This window comes from Brassica napus, chromosome C2 (genome assembly GCF_020379485.1).
Source record: "Brassica napus cultivar Da-Ae chromosome C2, Da-Ae, whole genome shotgun sequence".
Taxonomy (NCBI): Eukaryota; Viridiplantae; Streptophyta; class Magnoliopsida; order Brassicales; family Brassicaceae; genus Brassica; species Brassica napus.
The window spans coordinates 28,712,273-28,724,231 of NC_063445.1; the positions used below are offsets into that span (position 1 = coordinate 28,712,273).

At 32.9% G+C, this 11,959-nt stretch overlaps 1 protein-coding gene and 1 pseudogene across 1 annotated transcript; both read right to left on the reverse strand.

Moving 5' to 3' along the window:
* Positions 1-1,109: 1,109 nt before the first annotated feature.
* On the reverse strand, positions 1,110-4,654 carry LOC106379517 (subtilisin-like protease SBT4.8). The gene is made up of 9 exons (XM_013819450.3): positions 3,949-4,654; positions 3,760-3,854; positions 3,555-3,646; positions 3,209-3,461; positions 2,638-3,130; positions 2,317-2,558; positions 2,100-2,211; positions 1,807-2,017; positions 1,110-1,705 (listed from the first exon to the last, which is right to left on the reverse strand). The coding sequence occupies exons 1-9, from the start codon at positions 4,048-4,050 to the stop codon at positions 1,155-1,157; spliced, it is 2,151 nt and encodes a 716-aa protein (XP_013674904.1). The 5' UTR covers positions 4,051-4,654; the 3' UTR covers positions 1,110-1,154.
* A 2,747-nt stretch (positions 4,655-7,401) lies between these two features.
* On the reverse strand, positions 7,402-11,672 carry LOC106379518 (annotated as a pseudogene).
* Positions 11,673-11,959: the final 287 nt, after the last annotated feature.

The following is an 11,959-nucleotide window of genomic DNA, read 5'->3' on the forward strand; positions in this document are numbered from 1 at the left end:
ACATCAGTGTAAGTTCTTAACATTTGAACTATCATACTATTAATAGTACATCAAATGCTCCATAATAATCTTCATAGCTAACAATACATCAAATAGTTATGGTTTTATATTTTTTATTAGTTAGCCTAGATTTTGGTGGTTAAAAAAAAGAAAACAATTACAGAATTCTTTTTTTTTTCAAATTTTTGTTGATGTGAATTTTAAGAAACATAAAAACAACATAGATATACTTTCCTCGGATATAATAATTCATAAATATATAATCTAACATGTTATTTATAAATTTTAGATAGCAACTATTCATATCATATTTATGATGCTTGCTTATTTTTTAAAGAAAAAGGTAATAAATTGGCTTTTCTTATTCTAATTGTTAGAATTATACAATTTAAGAAGAAATATATTAAAATCTATTAAATACAAGAAAAGTAAATATAGTAAAGTAAATATTGTGAACACAGAAAAATAAATAGTAAAATATGTAATAAAAATAGTGAAAATTATAATTAAAAATAAACTAAAAATTTTATCAAAATTTAAAATATACTTTTATTTTTTCTATTTGTTTACCCGACCATAGGGCGGGTCCGACCCTAGTATTTATATATATACATACTTAAACTAGAGGATAAAGACGTTTAAAATCAATAAAAATGAAACATTTAAAATCATTAATCATCAAACAAATATAATATAAATTAAATTATTCGTATATAATACAATTTTAATTCTGTTGAATTTTAAATAAGCCAGCCACATTTAATTGTTTTGAGCTGGAGTAATGTGTTCTAAATAAAAATTTCAGTAATCTTTTTGACAGTGATTTCAGTAATCTCTTGGCCCTTTTTTATTCGAAAAGAAATATACCTCATAGTTAATATTTTCTAAGTTTGTTGGGTCCTAAAATCATATAAAATGGGTTTATGTGGGTGTAAGTTACACTTTCACTGTCTGCAATCCTTCGAGATTGCATTATCTTATTGATTTTAAACTATGAATTTCAGCTATATAACTGTGCTTAAGAGTTAAGACATTAGCTTCGACCAAAAGAGTCAAGACATTATTAGCATATATCGGAAGCCAAGAGATCAGACATAGAATCAACGAGATTACTCAAACATAAGGATTATATTGATTTATTATATTAAATATTATCAGACTGAATCAGGAATATCAGTATAAACAACAATGGGGCTTCTAACTTTATGGGTGCCATCAGACCATATTAAACTTGCAGAAGAAGGCAGCTTTGGGTCGATATTGCTGCCTGAAACAGTCACGGTGAAAGACTGCTTCTCGTTCACCGACTTCATAAACAGGACATCAGGTGAAACCTTGACACTGAGCTTAGTCCCGTGATTTAAGACAATCTGCGATTTGTATGTAGAGGTTGGGGTACCGACGTTGGTGACGGTTCGGTTGAAACTGATGGTGAAGGAGCTATTAGTTTTCGAAAGTTTAGCCGACATTGAAGGATAGTTGAGGTTTCTTGGTAAGGTGTTTCCAGTGCAAGTGACGGCTTCACCGGTAATGAGTCTAAGGGTTTTGGAAGTGTAGTTCAAGCCGCAGAGAAAGGTGATGTGGTCTGCTTTGTCCAGTTCATAGACAAGTCCAGGATTTAGAGCAGCTATTGGGTCGACATGGCCAGCTCCATAAGCAAACTCGGTTGATGAAACTCCAATGTCAGAAGCATTCATCGACCAAGCTGCAAATATTAATTAAGAGACACCATATAAGAACGGAGTTATCAGCCAGAAGGTTACTTGTGCTACAAGAAACTAAAAGCTGGATATGAGTTTGGCGTACCGGTTGTCATGATGGCAGATTGGATCACGGATGGAGACCAGTCAGGATGAAAAGTCTTGATGTATGCAGCCACGCCTGTGACGTGTGGACAAGACATTGAAGTTCCAGATAGAACAGAGTACTTCACATGTCTCTGGTCGATATCTTCTGTAGGTGAACCCAAAGGTGAATAGGCAGCGAGAATCTCCACTCCTGGTGCTGTTATATCTGGCTGCATTTCACTCAACTTTTGTTTCTCAAACCCATATTTGTAAATAAGACGGAACAAAGATAAAAACAGTATTATATGTCACCTTAAGAAGGTCAACAGCGATAGTGTTTGGACCGCGAGAAGAGAATGAAACAACTTTAGGAGCTTTCTGATTAAAGACTGCCTCAGTTTTTAGAACAGTACCTTGGGTGGACCTGAGAATAACAAACATAGATGTATCAGGACAAACGAAAAATCTGGAGAAATTGTTAAGTGCATGAAATATATATATATGTATATATATATAGAGAGAGAGCTACTTTGTTGAGTTAACGTAAGAGACAAGAAACTCAAAGTCATCTGGTGATAGAGCAGAGAGAGGACGAGAGCTAATGGATGCATAGTCTTTGTAGTCTCTAATTATGGTTGCAACAGCTACATCTGAACTAACTGAGTATCCGCTCACCAATATTTTGCCCTTGACCTGAGATCCTTCGATATAATCTCCGTAGATAAGAGGATAGTTCTTTCCCTTCAGATCAAAAGCATTCACTGATCTCCCCTGTCAAGACAAAAACAAAAGAGTCATTTGAAGGGACAGAGAAAATACTATTATCATAGGAATGTTACTTGATACTTACGGAAAGTGTCTTGCTGTTTTGGAGAACAACTTTGGTGAGAAACTCACGGTTGGTTGTACTGGCTGCAACGGTTAATATCCACGGCGCTACGCTTCCGACTGTGTTTGGATCTGGACCGCTGTTACCGGCTGAATTCACAGTGAGGATCCCTTTGGCCATAGCATGGAAAGCCCCGATCGCAATCGTGTCCTCTTCGTACCTAAGGACCTCACCGTCGTCTCCCCCTAGGGAGACGCTGATGAGGTCGACACCATCTGCTATCGCGTCATCGAATGCAGACAGTACAGCTTCTGAACCACACTCTGTGCCGGTGCAGACTTTGTAAGAAGCGATTCTAGCAGCTGGAACGCCGCCTCTAGCCGTTCCATTGCCAATTCCAAAGAAGCTTGCCCCCGCAACTGCGTTACCAGCCGCAGTGGATGATGTGTGTGTACCGTGGCCTTGGTTGTCCCTGGTGCCTTCGCCTGTGTAGTCTCTTGCTCCGATCAACTTGCTGAAACATTGTAAACAACATCAGTCTCTTCTTTATAAACAATACTAATATTATAAGATAGACATTTTGGAGAATTACTTGTTGCAAGTGAAGTTTTTGCCGCCAGAACAAACACCTTTCCATTTTTTCGGAGGAGGACCAAAGCCTTTGTCGGAGAAGCTCTCGGACTCTGGCCAAATCCCTGTGTCAATGAGACCGATGATAGTATCACTCTCTACTGCCAAGTTTCGCTTTGTATTCTTTCCTTCCTTTAACCCCATGAAGTCCCAAGACGCAGTCGTTTGGATTTGTAACTTCTTGCTCCTGAACACTGACACAACTCCTTCCATTTCTAAGACAAAATGAGACATTGGTTTCAGTTATCGAACAATATAAGTGTGTGTACGTTAAAAAGATAAGTGTGTCTCTGTCAAATATTACTCACCAGCTATTCTTTCTCGTTCTGGCTCAGAGAGCCGGGCAGCGAACCCATTGAAACTCCTCTTGTAACTTCTCATCAAACGACCGTCGATCAAACTGTAGATATAAATATTTGTGTATTATGTATGTATCACTTGTTAGAATCCTCATCATAACATAAACTAATTATAACTTATTAATGATTAGAAAATGAATCTGTTAATTAGCACCTTTCTCCAGTGATCTCTTGAAGGATGCTCATGTGATGAGACATTGGTGAGTATTCTAGCCCAGACGGAAGTGATCCCATGTAGACAATATAGACCTTCATGAATTATATTATATTATCATGTATGCTGGATTGGATTCAAATAATAATAAGAATAAACAAAATAATTTCGTTAATTATGAGACGATACCTGTTTATCTTGAGGATCATCTGCAACTGCTGAGACTGAACTCAAGAACAAGACGAGGACACATGAGAGGAGACAAAATGAGTTTGCTGGTAGTTTCTCCATTTCTTATAATATGAAACTAAAGGTTTCTGTAATATGTAAATATCTATGGGATCGACATGATAATATGCATAAATAGTAGAATCATTCCTAAACTCCTCTGGATCTATTTATTATTGCTATTATATATTACCATAATATGAAGGACATTTATATCAATGATATCATTGAACATTGACTTGTTTTAGTCAACATTGTATTGTATATATCTATACAATTAAAACATAAAGCTTTCTGAGACACCTTTCTATTTTGCAAATATTTACATTCTACTGCCACTGGTTTATTTAAATCAAATTTTATTTATATATATTTTCACGATAAACTTTTTAATTCAACAATCTATACAATTAAAACATAAAGCTTTCTGAGACACCTTTCTATTTTGCAAATATTTACATTCTACTGCCACTGGTTTATTTAAATCAAATTTTATTTATATATATTTTCACGATAAACTTTTTAATTCAACAATCTCTAGAAACCATGAAAAGAATTCAAATATTTTAACTAAATTATTTTTATTTGTTAACATAATCAGTTAGGCATGGGCATTCAGGTATATGGTTCAGATACAGATCGATATTTACGGGAATCGAGTTTTAGGACTTTAAAATTAAATTATGTTCTGGTATTATAAATTTTCAAACATGGTTGGGTCCGGATAAGTTTTTATGAAGCTAAAAATATCTAAATAACATATATGATTAAAAATGTCATTAAACAATTTATAAAAATAAACCCGCACGGGCATGCGGATCAAACTCTAGTCTATACTATTAAAACATAAAACTTTTTTTGAGGTGCCTTTGTATTTTTTAAATATTTACATTTCAGTGCCAATGGCTTATTTAAATCCCTATGATTTTATTTATATACATTTTTCACGATAAACTTTTTAATTCAACAAATCATTATTTTTAATATATTTTTATTTTGAGTTTAATTAATTAACATATCTACGTATCTACTATGCTAAGTTTTAAGCTTGCAAATACAAACCATAAATTATTATATATTTCCTAATATGGCTGCAAAATAAACCATAAACCATATGCTATGATAGATGTTTAATGTAATACAAACCATAAATTATTCACTTATTCTATTTTTTTTTCTTTTATATCAAATGATAATATTATGAGAGATGTTTAATGTAATACTTCTATTTCTTATATTCTATATTTACTTATTATATACTTTAGTATACATTTTTCTAGGGGTGGGCAAAAAAATCGAACCAAACCGAGTTAAACCGAACCAACCGAACTGAAACCGATTCAAACCAAACCAAAGTCTATTTCAAACCATTTGGTCGAAGATTTCCCTAACACGAATGGTTTGGTTCGGTTCGGTTTAAAACCAAACCGATGTGTTTTTGTAATTATTTAAATTAAAAATATTAGTAATACCAATATACTAAAATTCTAATACTAAACCACATATTTTCCATTTTTATTCATTGACATATATTCTTCTAACCTAATATGTAATCATCAAAATATTTGATTTAAAATATTTTATTCATTGTAGGCTTTTTGATTTTATGATATAAGATACATTACTAATGATGTTGAGTTTTTTTTACTTTAGTTAATTTTCATTTACTTTAGTTATATTGAATTTAGTTCACATTTATGTTTACATAATTAATCTTGTAAAACATAATTTCTCTTAGAAAAATTAAACTAAGAAGAATCTAATTAAACTGATCAAAAAAAACAAACTGAACCGAATACAAACCGAACCGAATACAAATCGAACCGAATACAAACCAAACCAAACTAACTATGGTTTACTTCAGTTGGAAAAATACTAGAACCAAACCAACCAAACCAAACCGAATCCGAACAGAACCGAGAAAATAACCGAAGTGCCCACCCCTACATTTTTCAGATAGATATTTATGTTTTTTTTCTATATATTGTATATTTATTTATTCTTTATTTTTTACTCTAATATTATGATAGATGTTTAATGTAATATTTTTATTTCTTATACTATATATTTAATTATATTTATTTTACCATACATTTTTCAGATAGATGTTTAATTTAGTTTATCCATTTCTGATATTGTATATTACCTTATTGTTTATTTTTTCTTATATTGTATATTTACTTATTCTATTTTTTTTTTGCTTTTATATCAAATGATAGTATTACATTAGATATTTAATGTAATATTTATATTTCTTATATTAAATATTTACTTATAGTTTAGTTTTTCTTATATTGTATATTTATTTATTCTAATATTACGATATATGTTTAATATAATATTTTTATTTCTTATATTGTATATTAACTTATTATTTATTTTACTATACATATTTCAGAGAGATGTTTAGTTCTTTTTTTTCATTTATTAATTGTATTTTACTTATTATATATTTTTCTTATATTGTATATTTAATTATTCTATTTGTTTTGCTTTTATATCAAATGATAATATTATGATAGATGCTTAATGTAATATTTCTATTTCTTATATTGTATGCTGGTTTTTTTTATATTGTATATTTACTTATAACAATATTTGGAAATAATAAAATGTAAAACTATACATTTTTCTCATAGATTTTTAATATAGTTTTTAAATTTCTTATATTGTATATTTACTTATTTTTTATATATTGTATATATACTTATTCTAATTCTTTTGATTTTATATCAAATTGTAATATTATGACAGATGTTTAATGCAATATTTCTATTTTTATATTGTATATTTACTTATTATTTATTTTATTATACATTTTCAAATAGATAATTAATGTAATATTTATTTCTTATATTAAATATTTACTTATTGTTTAGTTTTTCTTATATTTTATATTTATTTATTCTAATATTCCGATAGATGTTTAATATAATATTTGTATTTCTTATATTGTATATTAACTTATTATTTATTTTACTATACAATTTTCAAATAGATTTTTTTTTTAATTTAGTTATTCTATTTTTCTATTATATATTTACTTTTTTTGTATAATGTATATTTTCTTATTATTTATTTTTTCTTACATTGTATTTTTGCTTATTTTAATATTACGATAAATGTTTAATATAATATTTTTATTTCTTATATTGTATATTTATTTATTATTTATTTTCCTGTACATCTTTGACATATATGTTTAATTTAGTTTTTTTAATTTTTTAATTGTATATTTATTTATTGTTTATTTTTTCTTATATTGTATATTTACTTATTCTAATTTTTTTGCTTTTATATCAAATGATAATATTATGATATATATGTGTAATATTTCTATTTCTTTTATTGTACTCTCTTCGTTTCATAATAAATGATTTTTTTGAAAAAAATATTGTTGTTTCAAAATAGATGTTTTGATATTTTATGTTATTTTTAACTTTACTGAAAATTGTGTAACTAATTAGATGTTGCAGTCATTTTTGTAATTGGTTAAATGATTTTAAAATTATATTTTTAAAACAAGTATTCAGAGAAAAGTAAATTTCTTACTCTTTACGCACTAAGAGAAAACATCATGTATTGTGAAACGGAAAGAGTATATTTAATTATTATTTATTTTTCCTATATTGTATATTTACCTGTTATTTATTTTTTTGCTTTTTAGTAATAATGTCATGTGGTTTCTTTTGGAAGAAGAATTTTATGCTGATGTGGACACTGCAAAGAGCCTCAAATAGTCTATTTTATTAGTATAGATTATTCATGTTTATCTTCGCTAAAGAGACATTTTCAAAATTAATTTTTTCATTAAAAGGCAAAAAACTCTTATACACTTTGCATATATATATATATATATAAATAATTATTTAAATAAATTAAAATATAAATATATAAAAATGCGAAAAAAATTTCAAATATAAAAATATTTTTAAAATTTTAAATATTAATTTATATATTTATTAGAATCCTAAGCTCCACGTTTCTAAAACCCTTCGAAAACGCGGGCGAGTTGACGATTACTCGGACGCGTATACGGTAAGCGGAGCATGGCCGCAGCGAAAAGGGTCTGATCGGGTGCTCTGTGCAGTAAGGCGAATTGTTTCCGCGTATCCAGTGTATTTGTGAAACGCGGGCGCCTAGATCCAAAACGTTTTACGCAATTAAGCCCAAGATTCGTTGGTCTGAATCCTAATCGAAAGCATTTGTCACGAAATCAAGAGAAAAAGTGAGAGGTGGAGACAAAATCCAAAGGGGATTGAGAGTTCCAAACAAAATAAAGTTGAATCTTGTTCCTGCATCGTCTATCTTCTTCTGTTTCACGAAACCGAGGAAGAAGAAGACTTATTTACAAGTTTACCATTGAGTTAAAACAAAAGAAATATTAAATAAAATAAAAAAGTAACGTAACACTGTTCAAACTCTAGATAAATTGAATCAAACCACATTACTGTCCACTACACCACGTTTACAACTGAGTTATCTTACAAAAATTTAATATATAATATGTCACATTGCTTATATAGTTACATACTTACATATACCCTTATATATATATTGAAATGTACATGTAAAAAAGGCTTGAAAACTAGGCCCCGCGTATTCCCCGTTTAATCTCCGATTTTTCGGTAACTCGCTAGGCTTGGACCAGCCGCCCGACTTACGCCTAGCGTAGTTTTGAATATGGCTCTAAACTCTAAGAGCACCCCCATTGAAAGTATCTACCTCAAAATATCTAAAAGTACATATTATGTACATATATATATTTTATATGTGTATGTAATCGCATAACTCAAAGTATCTGAAACCAGCCCAGCTCTAGATTTTAGACTGTGAACTTCAGCTATATAACTGTGCTTAGGAGATAAGACATTAGATCATCTTTATCCCTCTACAAAAAGGGCTGCTTATGGCCTGGGGACCCACCAAAAACACAAGCAACATCCCTTCCGCATGTAAAATAAGCACCCAGTTTTCTTTGTTGCTTGTACTGTTCGCGGGACCCAACAACACGTGGCGGTCCGCAGTTAGTGCATTTTTTAATTTTTTTTTTCTTCAGACAGAAAAAAAAAATTTAAGCAATTCATGATTGCTGGGATAATGATGCTGTTAGCTCAGACCAACAGAAAAAAGAGTTAAGACATTAGCATATGTCGGAAGCCAAGAGATCAGACATAGAATCAACGAGATTACTCAAAACATAAGGATTATATTGATTTATTATATTAAATATTATCAGATTGAATCAGGAATATCAGTATAAACAACAATGGGGCTCTAACTTTATGGGTGCCATCAGACCATATTAAACTTGCAGAAGAAGGCAGCTTTGGGTCGATATTGCTGCCTGAAACAGTCACAGTGAAAGACTGCTTCTCGTTCACCGACTTCATAAACAGGACATCAGGTGAAACCTTGACACTGAGCTTAGTCCCGTGATTTAAGACAATCTGCGATTTGTATGTAGAGTTGGGGGTACCAACGTTGGTGACGGTTCTGTTGAAAGTGACGGTGAAGGAGCTATTAGGTTCCGAAAGTTTAGCCGACATTGAAGGATAGTTGAGGTTTCTTGGTAAGGTGTTTCCAGTGCAAGTGACGGCTTCACCGGTAATGAGTCTAAGGGTTTTGGAAGTGTAGTTCAAGCCGCAGAGAAAGGTGATGTGGTCTACTTTGTCCAGTTCATAGACAAGTCCAGGATTTGGAGCAGCTATTGGATCCACATGTCCAGCTCCATAAGCGAACTCGGTTGATGCAACTCCAATGTCAGAAGCATTCATCGACCATGCTGCAAATATCAATTAAGAGACACCATATAAGAACAGAGTTATAAGCCAGAAGGTTACTTGTGTTACAAGAAACTAAAAGATTTATATGATTTTTGCGTTACCGGTTGTCATGATGGCAGATTGGATCACGGCTGGAGACCAGTCAGGATGAAAAGTCTTGATGTATGCAGCCACGCCTGTGACGTGTGGACAAGACATTGAAGTTCCAGATATAACAGAGTACTTCACATGTCTTTGGTCTCTTTCCTTATCTTCTGAAGGTGAACCCAAAGGTGAAAAAGCAGCGAGAATCTCCACTCCTGGTGCTGTTATATCCGGCTGCATTTCAATCAAACATTTTCGGTCAAAACCATATTTGTAAACAAAATCGAACAAAGATAAAACAGTATATGTCACCTTTAGAAGGTCAACAGCGATTGTGTTTGGACCGCGAGAAGAGAAGGAAGCAACTTTAGGAGCTCTCTGATTAAAGACTGCCTCAGTTTTTAGAACAGTGCCTTGTGGGGACCTGAGGAAAACAAACATAGATATATATATCAGGACAAAAGAAAAATCTGGAGAATATTTAAGTGCATGAAACAGAGAGACTTACTTTGTGGAGTTAACGTAAGAGACAAGAAAGTCAAAGTCATCTGGTGATATAGCAGAGAGGGGATGAGGGCTAATGGTGGCAAAGTTTGTGCGGTCATTAATTATGGTTGCAACAGCTACATCAGAACCAAATGAATATCTGCTCACAAATATATTATTTCCCTTGACCTGACGTAATGCGAAGACAAGAGGATAGTTCTTTCCTTGCAGATCAAAAGCATTCACTGATCTCCCCTGTTGAGACAAAAAAAAACAGATGTCTGAAATGGACAAAGAAGATACAATATGTTATCATAGGAATGAGAATGTTACTTGATACTTACCACAAGTGTCTTGCCGTTTTGGATAACAACTTTGGTCAGAAACTCACGGTTTGTTGTGCTGGCTGCAACGGTTAATATCCAGGGCGCAACGCTACTGACTGTGGTTGGACTTGGACCGCTGTTACCAGCTGAGTTCACAGTGAGGATCCCTTTGGCCATAGCGTGGAAAGCCCCAATGGCGGTTGTGTCCTCTTCGTAACTAAGGGCCTCTCCCCCGATGGAGATGCTGATGAGGTCCACACCATCTGCTATCGCGTCATCGAATGCAGACAGTATGGCATCATCGGTGCAGTCTGTGCTGTTGCAAACTTTGTAAGCAGCGATCCTAGCAGCTGGAACACCGCCTCTAGCGGTTCCATTGCCGATTCCAAAGAAGCTTGCCCCCGCAACCGCGTTTCCAGCCGCAATGGATGATGTGTGTGACCGTGGCCGTCCAGGTCCCTAGTGCCTTCGCCTGTGTAGTCTCTTGCTCCGATCATCTTGCTGAAAAACATTGAAAACAAACGTCAGCCTCTTCTTTAAAACAATACTAATCTTATAAGAGAGACATTTTGGAGAATTAATTACTTGTTGCAAGTGAAGTTTTTGCCGCCGGAACAAACACCTTTCCATTTTTTCGGAGGAGGACCAAAGCCTTTGTCGGAGAAGCTCTCGGACTCTGGCCAAATCCCAATGTCAAGGACACCAATGATAGTGTCACTCTCTACGGCTGGGTTTCGCTTTGTCTTATTTCCTTCCTTTAACCCCATGAAATCCCAAGACGCTGTCGTTTGGAGTTGTAACTTCTTGCTCCGGAACACGGACACAACTCCTTCCATTTCTAAGACAAAAATGATACATTATAAGTTTGTGTGGGTTATAAGATAGAAAAGTGTGTGTCGCGGTCAAAAATCACACACCGGCCATTCTTTCTCGTTCTGGCTGAGAGAGCCGGGCAGCGAACCCATTGAAACTCCTCTTGTAACTTCTTACCAGTCGATCTTCGATCGAACTGTATATATGAATATTTGTGTATGATGCATGTATCACTTGTTAGAATCCTCATCATAACGTAAGCTAATTATAACTTATTAATGGTAGAGAATGAATCTGTTAATTAGCACCTTTCCCCGGTGATCTCTTGAAGGATGCTCATGTGATGAGACATTGGTGTGTATTCTTTCCCAGACGGAAGTGATCCCATGTAGACAATATGCACCTTCATGAATTATATTATATCATCATGTATGCTTGATTAGATTCAAATAATAGGTACACAAAATACTTGATAAT

What these genes read in the sequence shown, in the direction of transcription:
- LOC106379517 (XM_013819450.3), bottom strand. Translation starts at nt 4,050, where the DNA reads ATGGAGAAACTACCAGCAAACTCATTTTGTCTCCTCTCATGTGTCCTC. An exon ending in ATGATCCTCAAGATAAACAG is followed by an intron (nt 3,855 to 3,948) that starts GTATCGTCTCAT and finishes TAATTCATGAAG; the next exon opens with GTCTATATTGTCTACATGGG. An exon ending in AAAACAGCAAGACACTTTCC is followed by an intron (nt 2,559 to 2,637) that starts GTAAGTATCAAG and finishes TTGTCTTGACAG; the next exon opens with GGGAGATCAGTGAATGCTTT.